This window comes from Chlamydotis macqueenii, chromosome 20 (assembly GCF_036417535.1).
Source record: "Chlamydotis macqueenii isolate bChlMac1 chromosome 20, bChlMac1.mat, whole genome shotgun sequence".
Classification (NCBI taxonomy): Eukaryota; Metazoa; Chordata; class Aves; order Otidiformes; family Otididae; genus Chlamydotis; species Chlamydotis macqueenii.
Genome location: NC_141575.1, coordinates 11,757,767 through 11,773,875, shown reverse-complemented (window position 1 = coordinate 11,773,875; position 16,109 = coordinate 11,757,767). Strand labels below are relative to the sequence as shown.

The window sequence follows — 16,109 nt, the reverse complement described above, 5'->3', positions numbered from 1 at the left end:
TGGTGGGTAAGCGGCACCCGGGGGCATTGCTAGAGCTACGGCATTGGCGGCGGCCGTTGTTTGTGGCAGGACCTAGAGGAAGTGAGCTGTTGCGTGGAAGTCTCTCCACCCTCGTGTTAGTCAGTGGCGGCAGCACTTGCTGCAGGAGGCTGCCTTGACAGACCTGTTCCCTCTGTCTGTGGTGGCTGAGGCCAGTGGAGATGGGCGCAGGAGGAACCTCCGATTCCTCTGCCTCTGCCGCCGGTTTGTCTTCCTGAGCCTGCTTGGTCTGAGCTCCCCAAGTACCAGTTCCCATGGAGTTATCCTGTTCCCTGAGCGCCTGCTCTGCTGAACTCGTCCTCCACCCCATCCTGGGAGCCACTTCCACCTGGGACCGGGCGAGCTGGCACCGTCCAGCCCTTTCCCTGGCAGGCTGGGGGCCGTGCGCCCTCCTGGCCCTGCCACCTTCCTCCTCCAGTTCGGCGAACTCAGTGCCACTGTGTAAATAGCAATTAGGGCCCAGAGTGCGAATCAGCCGGGGACAGTCCTGGGAGCAGACTGGGACAGGAAGGGGCAGCGGTGCCACACCACGCCTGTGACCCAGCCACCCTCCCACGCGCCGGATCGTGGGGTCCTGCGCAGGCCAGCGGCACCCCAGGGTGTTGCTGGAGCTACGGCGCTGCAGTGAGTGGAAACGGGATGCTTTTTGGGTCTCCCCACCCCACTGTGAGGAGCTGCTCCCCTTGCAGACCCCGGCTGGGCTGGGTGTCCCCACATCCTGGGGACAGCCGAGGGGCCAGGACGGAGCTGCTACATGGCAGTCATCACGCTGGTGACGCTGTCCCCTTGCATGGGGCACTAGCCAGCCTGCACTCGTCCTTCCAAGCCCTGCGAGCTGCTTATGGGGCAGGGCAAGGCGGAATGTTCCAGTGCAGGGACTGAGCTGGGGGACAGGGATCAGCTGGGGACAGGCTGCACAGGGGCCACGTGCTGGTGTGCTGTATTGGGGGTGAGCTGGGGGCTGGCCTGGGGCAGCGCAGGGCCCATGCTGGTGTATTGTACTGAGTTGTGAACTGGGGGGCTGGACTGGGGCAGCGCAGGGCCCATGCTGGCCCATGGGCAGCAGTGTGGGGAGCGCTGGCCGCAGAAGTGGCTCCATTTTTGCTGGGCAAAGGGAAGAGGCGGCCGTGGGCCCAGCTCCTCCCCGGCTCCCACGGGAGCTGATTGGCGCGGGCATGGCTGCCTGCCCCGGGCTGCCTCCATTTGAGTGGCTTCCAGAAGCTGACAAACCAGACTGGTTAGAGCCCGGCTCAGCCCCAGCGCTGCCTGGCCCGCTGCGGGCTGCAGCTCCCTGCTCGGGCGCCTGCCACGCCTGCACCCTGGCAGTGCCTGACGCCTTGTCCTCTTCTCCGGACCGTGGCGGGTCAGTACTGCGCCGGCACTGGGGAGGAGGAAGAGGAAGAGGAGGAGGAAGTGGCTGCTGGATGCTCACAGCGATGCCCCTCTTGGCATGGCCTACTGGTGAGGGTGATGGGGATGCACCCTGCTTTGGGGGCTCCTGACCTGTCGGCCTTGGAGGGGGGCCCAAACTGCGCCGGAGGGATGACGGGACTTTGCGCGGACGCCGCTGCCTCTAAACCCGTCCGGCAGCTGTGCTGAAGGCACCTCCCGCCCTGGAGCAACACCCACACCCCGCACCCAGCCCCGAGGGGCCTCAGGGGTTGGCGGGTGAGGCAGGCAGCTGTGGAGCCCCCATGGAGCCGGCAGCGGGCGAGGAGGCAGAGCCTGGCCCCCAGACGGTGCAGGCAGCCGGCGGGGAGGGCTGCGCCGGGCAGCGGGGTGAGAGCGAGATTGTGGGGTCAGAGGGTCCCGGGGAGCCGCCCCGGCTCTGTGGAGAGGTGCCTGCCACCGCCTGGGGCTGCTGGAACCCACCACCGGCAGAGGACGCGACCAAGCCGCTCCTGCCCGGGCATGACGAGCCGCCTGCCCACGGTGCCTCCCTGCCTGCGGGGCAGGACCCTCCTGCCGCCACCGCCACCAGCCCCATCTTGCCCTGCAGAGAGAGCCCAGTGCCGCACGGGGGGTCATCCAGCCTGGAAAGCGCGTCCAGCTCCATCCTGAGCTTCTCCGGCGAGGAAGAGGAGACGTCGAGCGATGAGGTGGTGGTGGGAGCAGAGGTGTGCCGCGTGCCGGCGGGCAGCGAGGACGAGTGCCCCATCTGCACGGAGCCCTACGACGACCAGCGGCACAAACCCACCCTGCTCAACTGCAACCACGGGCTGTGCCGTGCCTGCCTGCGCGCCATCATGGACACGGCCGCCAGCGCGGAGTTCGGCCGTGTGCGCTGCCCCATCTGCCGCCAGAAGACGCCCATGCTGGAGTGGGAGATCTGCAAGCTGCAAGAGGAGCTGCTCCTGCTGCACGCCCAGCCCGGCTCCCCCAGCACCCTTGCCACCCCCCGGCCCCCCGCCCTGCCACCCCGGCGCCCGGGCCTCGCCGGCGCCCTCGAGCATCGCTTCCAGGTGCGCTTCCACACCAGCCGCATGTTCGGGTGCCTGCCCTGCGTCCGCTACCCGCCCTGCCTCATCCACGGGCTGGGGCGGCTGGAGCGCCGCTGCCGCTGTTGCTACCTCCTGGTGCTGGCGCTGCTGCTGGCGGCCGAGATGCTCAGCCTGCTCCTCATCTTCCTCCCCATCGTCCTGATGGTGCTGCTCTTCCTCATCCTCGATAAATAGTGCTGGGTTTGCGCCTCCAGACTGGGCCGTGCGTGGGGAGAGGAGCCCTGCTGCCGCTTTGCCCTGGGGCTGGGGCAGGTTGGTGATGCCAGCCTGGGACCAAGCCTGTGAAGCCAGGCACCCTGGCTGCCCCGGCGCTGCCGGTGAGCCCCAAGTGGGTGAGGCAGCGGAGGAGCTGGAGCAGGCAGCCGAGGGAGGTGAGCAGGCAGCCAAGGGAGGTGACTCTGGAGCTGGGCATCGCCTGCATCCCACCGAGCACGCAGCAGTGAAGGAGTGAATACTGGACACAAGGAAGACTTTTTTTTATGCTGAGGGTGGTGGAGCACTGTCCCAGGTTGCCCAGAGAGGAGGTGGATGCCCCATCCCTGGAAACATTCCAGGCCAGGTTGGCCGGGGCTCTGAGCAACCTGATCTGGTTGGAGATGTCCCTGCTCCTGGCAGGGGGGTTGGGCTGGGTGGGCTTGAAAGGTCCCTTCCAACCCAAACCATTCTGTGACTCTGTGATTCTATTTATGAACAGAGCAGGAGCCCTCCCTGCACCGGGGGCACGTCCCTGGCACGGGGCCGGGAACCGGAGGGGCTCTGCGGGCAGAGCAGGGCTGTGCCATGGGCTGTGCCACCCACGCCTGGGACAGACGGACTGGGGTTCCCCAGCATGGACTGGAAATACAGCTTCTGTTCCTCCCACAGCCACGTCCCTCTCAGTTCAGTGCTTGGTCCAGGCTGAGCATGTTCCCTCAGGCCCCAGCAGGGACACGAGGGGACGGGGATGGCCAGTGGTCCCGAGCCGCCCTGGGAGAGGGTGCCTGCCCCCACCATAGCACCTCCCGGCCCCGGCCAAGCAGTGCCAGCCTGTGCTCGTGCCTTGCCCTGCGTGGTGATAAGAGGGCAAACACGGCTCTGTCCCTGCAGCCTGGTGCGGGCGGCACGGAGCAGGAGCGGATGGCAGGGCCCGAGTGCCCGAGGACGGGCAGGCTGGGCCGCAGCAGGCACCGCAGGCGGAGGAGCCCATGGCAGGCACAGCACCGGGACTGTGCCCGCGTGGGCCTGCCCGTGGCTGCGGCAGGCAGGGATATGTCAGCGCTGAGCGGGATCTGGGCTCTGTTCCTTACTTGGCAGCCAGCCCTGCGCGGGGGCTGCATCCCAGCTGGGCACGACGCCCCGCTCCCCCGGGACCCCCCTGGGGCAATGCCCAGGCCACGGCTCCTCCTCAGCCTTGCTCCCCACCACGCTGCAGGGCACAGGGCTGGCAGCCGCTTGCTGGGGACCCCTGTACCCCGAGGGGAACGGGACAGGGATGGCCCCAGGCTTCCAGCCCCATTGGGGCTGGTGGTGGGTGGCAGGGAGGTGTCTGACCCCCATGACCCCCCACAAGATTCCATTGCGGGGGTCAGTCTCCTGCAGTGGTGGCACCCCCCCTTTGCAGCCTGGGACATGCTAGCCTCCTCTCGGTGCCCAGCCAAAGCTCTATGCAGACCCTGGGCCAAATTGTCCCCTTTCTGTTCCCATCCTGCCCGTCCCCGCCGAGGGGCTGGCTGTCACTGCCGTGCCCGGGGTTGTGCAACCGGCTGCGTGCCCTGGCTTTGCCCTTCTCCCCCGGAAACGGTGCCGCAGGCACCCCTGCAGGGCTGGGGGGCTGTGGGGTGCCACCACCCACCAGCCCCTTCCCCTTCCCCCTGCCAAGGGCACCGGGTCGGTGGGAGCCAGCGAACGCTCCCCTGCCCGCACAGTGCCATGGGAAACCTGAGTCCTTGTGCCCATGGGGGCAGAGATTTGGCTTTGCGGGGGCACTGGGGCTGCTCCCAGCATCGGCGCTGCCGTGCTTTGCTCCGTGCTTTGCTCCAGAGGCAGGCAGCCCCCCCCCACACCGAGGAGTATTTATTTATACCAAGTGGGGCAGCTCCATCAGGAGAAGCTCCAGCTCGGCCCCAGCTGGCGGCATTTTTGGCTCGATGGGGCCTGAAGGGAGGTGGGGGGGGGGCTCAGACACCCGGGGGGGCCCTGCCACCGCGTGGGATGCCTGGCATGTGTCCCTGCTCTACATTGCATGGAGGGGGGGGTGTGACTGGTTTTTGGGCAAACCAGGCCAGAGCTGTCCCCATGGGGACATGATGGAGCACAACGCACCCTCCAGTATGTCCGTGTTCCCCTCCTCCTGCCAGCATCTCTGGGTGCTAAAAACCGTAGAAGGGCACCTACACCCCCCCAGGGATGGGGTTTGGGGGGGGCTGCAGTGCGGGACCAATCCCATGGGTGCTGTGGAGGCCGGCGCTGCCGCCCGCGGTGGCCCGGCACACGGGCAGGGCTGGCCCGCGGGAGCCTGGCTGCGATGTCCGCGCGCAAGGACTCAGTTATATTTAGCACGCGCCAAGATAGCGTCGGGCGGCACGACGGGTGTGCCGCAGCGTGGCGAGCCGAGGCCGGGGGCGGCGTGTGGAGAGCCACGGGTGCTGCGGCAGGGCTCTGGCTGCGGGGCGCAGCTCCCCAGAGCCCCTCTGGAGCCCCACACATGGGCCTTCTGATCCCTTGAAGCCACTTTACACCCTCACATGCCCCCCCATGGCACCCCAAATGCTTCATCGCCTCTCCCAGCTGGTGTGCCCAGACTGGTGACATGGCTGTGCCCGACCCGCGGGGACCTGCCCACTCTCTCTCCTGGCTTCTCCTGCTAAAGCCCGGTGTGTCCCCCCACCCGGGTCCCCAGCCATGCCTGGGCGGCTGCAGGGACATGGGCAGCGCAGCCAGCCTCAGGCATGCACCGAGTGCGCCCGGTCTCGCCCGCCCAGGCAGGCAGGGACTGGGGGTCGGGCACAGGCACCCCATCCAGCTCTGCTCAGAGGCACCCCGACCGCCCCCTTTAGCACCAGCATCTCCTCTGCCCCCCTCAGCCCCCACACTGGGGATGTGCCCGCGCTGTCCCCGTCCCTCATTTGGGCTGCACGAGAGCCGTGAGGCACCAGCAGCAACTCCCACCCCAGGATCCGGCCTTGAACATGAAGCTGGGGACCGAGCAGGAGCGGGTGCCCGTGCTTGGATTTAACCCCGGGAAAGCTCCGGAGTGCGGCAATCCCTCCCCGTCCCTGCGGCCAGCGCTGCCCTGGGGACTGTCACAGCCTCTGGGGATCCGTGCCACAACCCGTTAGTGTCTCATCGCAGACTTGCACCTCATTGTGAAAGCCGGGTGCTGGCAGAAGCCGTTGCAAGCAGCTTCCTCTCCAGTGAAAGGGCCGTTTTGGGTGCGTGACCACCCCAGGTCGAGGTTTGGAGGACGCACGCCCCCAAGGAGGGCACAGCCCTGGTGCTCGGCCACCTCCTTCCCAGCCTGGCATCGCGCTGCTGTGCAGCCCAGGGCAGCCGTTGGCCCCTTGGCCGTGCGGGATCCTCCCCCCACCCCATGCCGATGGGGAACTGGTCCCGTTGTGCAACCTCCTGGCAGGGTGACGGGGCAGGACTGGGCCACATGCACGGGGACCGACGGGCTGGGGCTGCCCACCCAGCACCAGGAGGAGCTCGGGGCTGGTCTGGCCCGGCACGACCCCCAGCACTGACTGGCTGGGCTACGGGAGCTGGTTTTGGGGAGAACGGCTGTGAAAAATCATCTGAACATGTGCCAAAGTCTGACCCCAAACCGGCAGAGAGCTGCCCGCTCACGGCCCTTCCTGCGTCTGAGACGCGGGCGGTTGGGGAAGGGTCAGCCCCAGCAGCCCCCCAAGTCCCCTCTCCCACCATGGGCCGGCCTGGACAGCAGCAGAGCCCAGAGCTTCGTCCCAGCCCAGGATGGGCATCACATCAAACAGGAGATTAAAAATCAACTAATCTGGGAACTTCTGGGAGCACCTTTGCTCACACAAGGCAAAACCTCCTCTCACAGCAATGTCCTGGCCACGTTTAAGGAGCCGGTGGGACCTGGAGCGCTTTGAAAGCTCAGCTTGGATGCGCAAAGCTTGGCGCAGCCGCAGCGGCCGTGGAAGAGTGTGGGGGGCTTGGGATGCCGGAGCGACTTGGAAAGATTTTCAATTTACCTGCAGCCGCGACACAAGGGCTGGCACCGGCCCGCCGTCACCGTCCCAGTCCGCCGCAGCACGCCCCGGCCCCTAGTCCCACCAGCGCTCCTTTGGGGTTAGCAGGGCTGGAGAAACAGGCTGTGGCCCAGCACCTGCTCCTGAAAGGCCCCATTTCTTCCTTAATTGCAGCTCAAAATCAAATTAGCAGCTTTAAATTTATTCTGTGCCCAAGAGGTACCATGATGTGTGGAGGACACGCTGTACCCTTCGTCCTTCTTAATAAAAAGGGCAAATTCCTCTTTGGGGGCAAAACTGCTGCCACCTCTGCCCTGCTGCCCCATTGCCTTGGTGCCTGTGGGGCCCTGCAGACGGAGATGTTCATCCCGGATTCCGGACGAGCTGTGGGGACAATGGAGCTGCTCACCCTGGATGCTCCGGCTCCCCAGAGCAGCCCCATCATGAGGCTCATGGGGGGATGCCGTGCCAGCCAGAGGCCCCTGGCACTGCTGCCAGGGCCATGTGTGCCCCCACACCCACCAAGGACGGCAGGGACGCGGGTGCGGGGCCGGGGAGCCCGGTCATGGCCACGGCTGTTGTTACTGATGCTGTAACGCAGCACCCACGGACCGGGATATGGTTTCTTTTCCCAGGGATAGAATCCCACCCCGGGGAGGGGAACAAGCAGCCGAGGACAAGGGGCCTGCAGCCACCCTGAAAACTCTTCACCCCTCCAGGGGTGGCAGCTGCCCCCAGGTCCCGGCTGTGAGCCGGGGACGTGCCGGTGCTTTGGAAGCAGCCGCTCCACAGCAGCCCACAACAGAGGGCAGAGACAGCCGCTGCTCCCAGAGAGGGGAAAATCGGGGGCCAGCACAGGGCAAGTGGGGCCGTGTGTGCACAGAGAGCCTCAGTGTGCACACGCAAACACACCTGCCGCTGCGCACATGCATGCACATGTGTGTGCACAGCTCATGCTCCGGGAACCGCGCTGCCCTGGGAGAGCACCCTCCCGGCTGCTCCTGCTGCAAAACTTCTGCCTCTCCCAGCTGCAGAGCTGCCATCGACGCCGGGGTCCCTTTGGTGCAGGCAGTGGGTGCTCCCCACCGACGCCGTTTGGCGGTGCTGGCGGGTGAATGCCAGCACACCACGCCACGCCACGCCACGCCACGCCACAGCACTCAGGGAGAAACAGGACATCAAACTGGTATTTAAGAGCCCTTGGTGCGGCTGGGGACCAGTGGCCAAGGCGGGCAGGGCACCCCAGGGTGCCCAGCCATGTGCGGTGGGACCAGGGGCCGGGCAGGGAGGGGACACAACCACCTCAGAGCCAAGAGCCAGGGCAGAGGTGTCAGTCCAGGGGGAAGCCCTTCCCCTGGGTATCGCTCTGCGGACAGCGGGGTCGGTGCGCAGCATCCGGCTGGCCTGCAGCCCCGCTCCGGCCCGCAGCGACGCGGCCCCGCCCCAGACGCCGGCTCACCGTTCGTTCCAATATAATCTTTATTGGGGAGACTGATGGGGGTCAGAACAAGGCCGGGTATAAAACATGGTCATCGTCACAACCAGCAGCGGGAGGCATTGGCAGAGCAACACAGAAACGGTATCGGCCGCTGATCTCCGCCGGCCGCGCGGGGGTACCCGGGGCTGTGCCGGCGGCACCGCCTGCTCCCTCAGGGCGGGCCGGGGGCTGCCTCGGCCCCTCTCCCTGGATGGATGCTGGGCCGGGGGCTGCTCTCTCCTGCAGGGTGTGGGGCTCTGCGGCCCCGGTGCCCGGGGAGCGGGCAGCGTGTGCCCCCGCTGCTGCGGCCGTGCTGGGTTGTGGTGCTCAGCCCCGTGGCAGCACCCGCAAATTATGGCTTTTTCTTTATTTTTTAGGTTTGTTTTTATTTTTTGCTTTTTTGGCAGCAAACTTACCCCTCCAGGTACCCTGGAGAAAGCAAGGCTGTGCACAGGGGGCTGCCCCCCCGCCAGCCCCTCCGCATGGGGGTCAGAGCAGAGGTGTTGCTCTGGGAAGGGACCAGACCTCTGCCCCCCTGCTCAGCCAAATCCCCTCGCTGGAGACGGTAATTTGGGGTACCGGACCCTGCACTGCCCCTGTGAGCAGGGGGCCTGGGGTGGACTGGCAGAGAACGGGCACAGCTCAATGCCTTTGAGAACGAGCAGCGGCCTGGGACAGGGCGGCCGGGGATGGATGGGGAAAAAACAGAATCCTCCAAAACGAGGACAAAGTGGAGCTTTCCTCAAGGGCCTGCGGAGGAAACGGGCCGCGGTGTCTGCTCGCAACCGAGGGGCCGGCGCGGCGGCTTGGCGTGGCTACAACGACTCGGGCGCACGGTGGCTGGGCCGCTGAGATGAAAGCTTTGGCAAATAACTTACAGAGAAGGAGGGTGGGGGGCAGCCGGGGACCCGCCCTCCCCTCCTGTGCTGGGTGGGCGACTCAGCGCAGCACCGGGCACCTCCAGGGCCCCTGGTGCCAGCGGCCGCGGGGCCGTGGGGAGGGTGTCGCTCCGGCCGGGACCCAGTGTCCGCTCTCGGGAGCCGCAGGGAGAGAGGAGCGGGAAGGTGCTTGGGGAAGGAGCGTGGGGAGATGCTCGATGCACAGCAGGGGCACCCGCTGCAGGATGCGGGGAGCCGGAGCCCCTGGACGCCTCGGTGGACACGCTCCCCATCCCAGTGTCCCTCTCCTGGGCATGACCGGGGTGCAGGGGGCTGCCGCCAGGTCCCAGCGTCCCCATCGCCCCCCGCCAGCGCCAGCGAGGACGCCGGTCCCACGCCCTCTGCTGTCCCACGTCCTCGGCCACGGCGAGCATCAGAGCATCCCCGGGCTGTGCCGCGGGCCAAGAAGGGAGTGAGGACCGGCCGTGGTGCTGCGCCGTCCTCTCCCACCCACCGGCCGCCCCGCTGCGGGAGGCGCGGGCGGGGGCGCAGGGCTCACATGATGGTGCAGGAAGACAGCGGGTTTCGGATGTGGCAGGTGCAGGCGGCCCCGCAGTACTGGCGAAAGGTCTGGTAGCAGCTGCGGTCGGTGTCGCTGCTCCACTGGACGGGGTTGGTGGCCAGGGCCTCGGCCGGCAGTCTGTTGAGGATACTGGTGTTGACGGCCAGCGCCGCCAGCCCGTAGTCGGTGAAGAGGACGGTCTCTCGCTTGCAGGTGGGGCAGGAGATGAACTTGTACTTGGGGCAGGACTCGTAGAGGATCTGCAGGCACTCCTCACACACCGAGTGCAGGCAGGAGAGGATGCGGGGCCGCTTGTTGGTGAAGTTGTACATGTGGCCGCAGGTGGGGCACTCGAGGGGCTCGCAGGGCGTCGAGGGGTGCAGCACGTACTGGTTGACGATCACCTCGTCCGACGGCGGCTGGCGGTGGTAGCAGACCTCCGAGCTGCCCTTCCGCTGGCTCTGGTACGCGCGCTCTCGCCGCGGCAGGGGGGGAGTCCGGGGCAGCGGCAGGGGGCCGGGGGCGGCGTCCAGGGCGGGGATGTCCCCGCACGCCTGGTTGACGATGATCTCGGACTCGGAGGGCCAGGCACGCTTGGCCACGAGGGGCGGCTCGCGGCGCGGGGCCGGCACATAGCGCGGCTGCGAGGCCTGCAGCTCCGAAAACTTCTCCGGGTGGATGATTTTCATCGCCTCCATTTTAATGATGACCTGTTGCCCTTTCAGACACGACATGAGTATCGTTTTCACATTACTGTCCACTGCTCTGGGGTCTCTGAGGGTCGCCTGCATGAGGCTAAAACATGCCGGCAGCCTGCTGAGCTTTCAATCTCGGTCTGGCCGCAGAGCAGGAGCACGGGGAGCAGCCGCTGGCACGGGAGAGCATCCTGGGGAGACGGGCCAGCGCCAGCGGGCCCCGGTCCCCTCTTCTCCAGCCAGCCCCGAGGGTGCCAGGCGCGAGACTGGGGCGAACAGGAGCAGGCAGGGCTCACAGCAGCATCCTGCCTGCCTCGGAGGATGCCGGCGGGCGGGCGATCAAAGTGTCGGCTCCCCGCAGCGCCTCGCTGGGACGTTAACGTGACATTGGTCGTCACTCGGCACCCTTTGCCTTCGCTGGCAATTCCCGTGGGGGATCAGCAGCTGTCGGGAACGGTAAATTGGGGACCGTGGCACCAGGCGCTGCCTGAGGCAGATGAGTCCAGGGGGGTCCCACAGCAACAGGGGCAGCCCCCGCCTCCACCCGGCCTTTATTCCTGTTTACGCGCTGTGGAATCTTCGTGGCGCCAAAGAACGTGTTTGCAAATTCCTTTGCTCTGCCTTCCCGGCTCTCCCGCTCGCCGTCAGCAGCGGGTCCCGCGGGGCAGGGGCCCAAGGAACATCCCGTACCGGGGGGCAGCTCCCCTCGGCTGGCGTGGGGCTGCCGCACGCCTTCACCTCACCGTCCCCGGCGCCTCTGTCCCCAGCTCAGCTTCGTGCTCGCTGGAAATGAAAAGTGAGAGGGGGGTTGGATCCAAGGCTCTTCAGGGATCTGCCAGCGCTCCCTCGGGACGCGTGCCCGCCTGCATCCCGGCAATTTGGCAGCTGGCCCCTGCAGGTCCTGTCCACCCGCCCGCGTGTTTGGGCCAGCGGAAATGGGAGCGGGCAGGTGTTGCCGCCCAGACATCCCCTCAGCAGCCCCAAGCGTGGGGTCCCGGGTGCCCCCTCTGCCCTTGGGGGCCAGGAGGGCAGGACCCCCTGCTAGGATACAGGGCCCCTCCTGGGGGGGCTCCCGCGCCAGCCTGCCTCTGCTCAGGGTTTTCTCTCACGTTTAGCCCCTCCTCTGCTCGGTGGATCTATTTTTACCTCCATCGCTTGTTCCTGATCTGTCCCTGCTATTATCCCTCCCTCCAGCTTCCTCTCCCCTTTCCCAGCTCCTTGCCCTTGGCCCCGCAGCCGCGGCGGGGGACAGGCCGTGTTTGGGGGCAGGAGATGGGGGGCAGGCAGCCAGCCCGTGGCCATTTTCTCCCCCGGCAGCCCAGGCGACAGCCCGTCTCTCCTCGGAGAAGGGCGAAGGCGCTCTCCTCCATCACGCGCAAATCCCGTTAGCGGGATGCCAGGCCTGATGGTGGGGGCCCGAGGGGGCCATCTGGTCGCGGCAGCAGCCCTTGGGGACAGCTAGAGGCCGAGGCATCACCGAGGGGTGTGTGGGGGGGTCAGCCCTGGATCTCTGAGAGCCATGGGGGGCCGGGTCCCTGGCCGACCCCCGTGGGGTGTCCCCGGGGGCCATCCCAGCGGCGCTGGGGGCCGGTGAGCATCCTGCAATGCCCACCCTGGGGAGAGAGGCCTCGCGTCCCACAGCCCGCACCAAGCAGCGTATACCCGCCCCCCCCCCGCACCCCACGCACGGCAGCAGCCCCGGGGGCTCTGCCCGCAGCTCTCCCGCAGCCACTCACCCGCCGCGGGCCCAGGGGCACGGCGATCCCTGCGGCCAGGCAGCCGCCACGCACAGCCACGCGCCGTCACACCCCTTCACGCACAGCCCCGGCGCAGCACCCCACCGTGCCCCGCATCCCCATCACCCCTGGGCCGGCACAGCCCTCCTCAGCCCCCCGCCACGACCCACAGCCTCCCCCCACCATTGACTCTCCGCCGCAGTCCCCAGCCCCACGCACCGCTGCCCCACGCCGTGCCCACACGCTTGCAGCCCAGCAGTGCACACACGTGTGCACACCCGCACACAGATGTGCACACCGTACACACACAGATGTGCACACACGTGCAGATCCTCACACAGACGTGCAGACCCTCACAGATGTGCACACCCCCACATACATGTGCAGAACCTCACACACATGTGCACCTTCACACACTGATGTGCAGACCCCCCCACACACGTGCAGATCCACGCACAGACGTGCACACCCTTACACACATGTGCGCACCCTTACACACACCCGCACCCAGACGTGCACCCCCGCACCCCCGCGGTGATGCCCCGGCGGCCCACCCCCCCGGGCGCTGGCCGCGGGTCCTTACCTGCCGCGGCCCCGGTTCTCCCTCCGCTGCCCCGCTCCGTGCCCCCGCAGGCCCAGGCCGATCCGAGGGGCAGGGGGACGCGGGCGCTGCCCGGCCCAGGTGCCGCCCCCTCCCCGAGGATGCTGGCGGGTGCCGGCCCCGCTTCCCGCCGCCCCCCCGGGCACAAGGGCAGGGCTGGCGGCGCCGGGTTCCCGCCGGTTCCGGATGCTCGGCGGGGATCAGCGCGGGGGGGGGGGGGGGGAAGGCAGGTAAGGCACCTCCCGCCCGCCGCCGGCTCCCCCCGACGCCTCCTCCGCCCGCCGGGGCTGATGCAACGCTCCCGCGCTGGGGCTGGGGGGGTACGGGTCGGGCCCCCCCCCCCCTCCCCGTCCCGCGCCGGCAGGTGCAGGCCGGTTCCGGCCCCGCGGGGGCTCGGCGGGCGCGGGCGCTGCCTGCGCGCTCCCGCCCCGCTGCCCGCAGTGCAGCCGCAGTGGTGCAACCGGCTCACATTTCTCTCGCTCAGCAGCCGCCGGCCGCAGCGCCCGGCGCCCCGCACACGCACGCACACGCACGCACACACCGCCCCCCCGCCCCGCTCCCCGCGCCCCGGCCCGCTCCCCGCGCGGCCGCTCCGGAGGGGCCTGCAGTGACTCAGCAGCCGCCGCTGGAAATGGCTCCGCGGCGCGGGCTGGGCTGCGGGGGGCGCCGCGCCCGGGGGCAGCGCTCGGGGGCCCGGCGGCTGTGGGCGTGGGGCGGCGGGGAGGGGGGTCTGCCAGCACCCCCCGCAGCTTTGGGGGCTGGGGAGCGCTGGTAACACATCCCCCACCCCAACTTCTTCCCGCTGTGAATCTCCCGTGGGACCACTGCCCCACCGTGACCCCCAGGCGTGACCCCCACCCACAGCCCCCCTGTGGCAGCGGGGCAGAGGGGCTCCCCCCACGCTGAGAGTTCCCCCCACGCAGAGTTCCAAACCCAGCTGGGCACCCCAGTCCCTGCTGAGCAGTGGGAATGGGGAGCAGGGCACAGAGCGGGGTCCCTGGGGGATGTGGGGTCTCAGCATGTGGCGTGGGAGGGGGTCACACCACCGCTGGGTACCAGCAATGCCGTCCAGTCTCTGGAGGGCACTGGGGAGTGTCATGCATTGCTGGGGTCCTTGCTGGTTTGACCCCCATTGCTGGTGCAGGTGGACACGACCCCACGGGCCGGGGACACCCTGCACTCTGCCCCGGGAGGACGACCCCGCCGTCCTTCCCGGCTCCTGCCCTCTCCCTTGCCATGGGTGCCTCCGGCATGGGGAGCCCGCCGGTAGCCCCACGTGGAGCCCCCCCAACTTGCCAGCCATGCTCAAAGCCAGGGCTAACGGCCAACCCCCACAGCGACAGTGACCCGCGAGCACCCAAACCCGCTCCATCCCTCCATCCCACCCTGGCTGGGGCAGGGTGCTGCTGGGCTCATCGGGCACCTTTGGGTGCTCCTGGGCTTTCCCTGCTCGTGTCACCCACTGCCACTTTCAAACGCTTCATACTCCTCGCTTGGCCCCAGGATTTTGCCTGGATTTTGATGCCCCCCTTCCCCCAAAAGGTTGCCCTGCCCAGAGCCGCTTGCTGAGCCCCCAGCCCCGCTGCAGCAAAGGCCCGGCCTCTGCTCGCCCCTGTAACAAGGGGTCTGTGCGCTCCTGGAGCCGCTGTGACCGCACAGCCACCCCGTGCTCGCGCCACCGCTGTCCCCCGGCCCCGCCATCAGTGGGACGGGCGCAGAAGCGGAACGCTCTGCATCCCACTGTCAGCTGGGAGGAAAGTTCAGCTCCCTCAGGCCTCACGCATCCCATGGACGATCCGACCGTCTGTGCTCCAGGCAATGGCAGTAAAAATCTCACGCAGATGCCTGGCCTGGAAGAGATGACCAAACCCCCCCAGCCCAGAGCACCCAAGGGCTCAGCCATGCTCCGTCCTGGGGCTGGACCCACTCCAGAGTGTGGCTTCCTCCCGGGACCCGCAGCCTCACCCACTGCCCGGAAATCCCGGCTCCCTTGTTCGCAATGGTAGCGGTGGTATATTTAACCTTCTCGTTGGAGGAGGGATTTTGTAAGGACTTTGCCTCTAGTCCCTCTAAGTGTCGTTCTTTGATCTGCTCACCTGCCAAAATCAGCGTGAGGCACCTTAACAATGCTAAACGGGGATTCCCTTCACCTTCCCCGTCCCCTCGGTGCTGGTTTTTGCTTACTTTCCTGCTATCGCTTCTGGATGCAGATAGCAACAACTGATACATCACGCTTGAACTCTCAGAGCAGAGGAAATTGCAGGAAGTGAGCGAGCACGAGCCATTTTCTGTTATTAATTCATGTGGCATCCCCGTGCTGACCCAGCCACACGGCGTTATTACGCTGCTATTCCATGAGTTAAGCAACAGCTCTATTTAAAAATAATCATAAATTACATCAGGCAGCTTTTCTGCTGAATAAGGGTGTGTTTGTGCCAAGGCGCTGGGGATCGTCGTGTTGCCCCAACGGCTCTGCTAGCCTCTGCTCCGTGTGCTCGGTGGACGTGGCGCCGGATCCTCCCCATCCCGCCCCAGCATCGCTTCCTGGCCTCTCCTGCGCCTGCTCAGGTGCTGGTGAAGCAGTTTGCAGCCCGAGCCAAAGCCTGGCGCTTCCTTTTCTCCTAGAGCTTGCGTTAGGCTTGTCGGGGCCTTGGTGGTGCCACTGGTTAAGCCTTGTGCAAGAGGGGCTTTCACCCCAAGTTTTCATCCCAGCGTGCGAGTGCTCAACGACACTTGCAGGGCTCTCCCAGGCTAGCTTTTCCCTTTTCTCTGCTGAGCTGGTTCACCAAGATCTCTGCTTTCCACCCCAAACTGAAAATAATCTCCTTCAAAGCCCAGACCCTTCATCTGCAGCTGGGCCTGGCTGGCCGCGCTCCCGAGCGATGCCCCTGCCAAACCCCAGCCCCTGTGGTTGACTTGGACCTTTGCCTTTGGGTCTGGCTGTGCTCTTACTCCTGGGTTTACCACCTAACTTTGTCATATGTACTTACATACTGCATTGTCTTTGGTAAAAATCTGTTGTGTTGTGTTGTGTACATAAATGTACATCTTCGTGTTGCGCAGCGATATTCCCAGCATGTCTTCCGAGCTGTGGTGATGCGATACGGCATGTTTTTCTGGGTTTTACAAACAGTACTGATGTGTTTTCCCATTTTCTGTGACCTTTTCAGCAGGCCAAGCCTGCCCTTGGCTTTGGAGGGAGCTCTGAAGCTCAGGTGTACCCGCCGTTCCCCATGTCTGCTGCAACTCTGCTGAGATGAACAGTGATGACAAAGATAATTTGACCCTAAATTTCTTCCTCATCATCTGCATCATCCATCATCGGCTCGATCGCCCGGCTGCGTGCTCAGGACTTTATTGCCCTCTGGATTTACAATGCCTGTGAAGGACCCGCTCTGACACGATGGTTTCCTCCTCACTTGGCGCT

The 16,109-nt window shown here is 66.5% G+C and overlaps 2 protein-coding genes across 2 annotated transcripts; one reads left to right on the top strand and one right to left on the bottom strand.

Annotated features, from left to right (window-relative positions):
• Window positions 1–1,298: 1,298 nt before the first annotated feature.
• Window positions 1,299–2,909, top strand: LOC147598278 (ring finger protein-like). Its single transcript, XM_086763473.1, has one exon. It carries the CDS (start codon window positions 1,734–1,736, stop codon window positions 2,712–2,714), a length of 981 nt encoding a protein of 326 aa, XP_086619599.1. The 5' UTR covers window positions 1,299–1,733; the 3' UTR covers window positions 2,715–2,909.
• Window positions 2,910–8,194: 5,285 nt separating this feature from the next.
• Window positions 8,195–10,647, bottom strand: RNF208 (ring finger protein 208). The gene has a single exon (XM_086764198.1). The coding sequence runs from the start codon at window positions 10,439–10,441 to the stop codon at window positions 9,644–9,646; it is 798 nt and encodes a 265-aa protein (XP_086620324.1). The 5' UTR covers window positions 10,442–10,647; the 3' UTR covers window positions 8,195–9,643.
• Window positions 10,648–16,109: the final 5,462 nt, after the last annotated feature.

What these genes read in the sequence shown, in the direction of transcription:
- LOC147598278 (XM_086763473.1), top strand. Translation starts at nt 1,734, where the DNA reads ATGGAGCCGGCAGCGGGCGAGGAGGCAGAGCCTGGCCCCCAGACGGTG.
- RNF208 (XM_086764198.1), bottom strand. Translation starts at nt 10,441, where the DNA reads ATGCAGGCGACCCTCAGAGACCCCAGAGCAGTGGACAGTAATGTGAAA.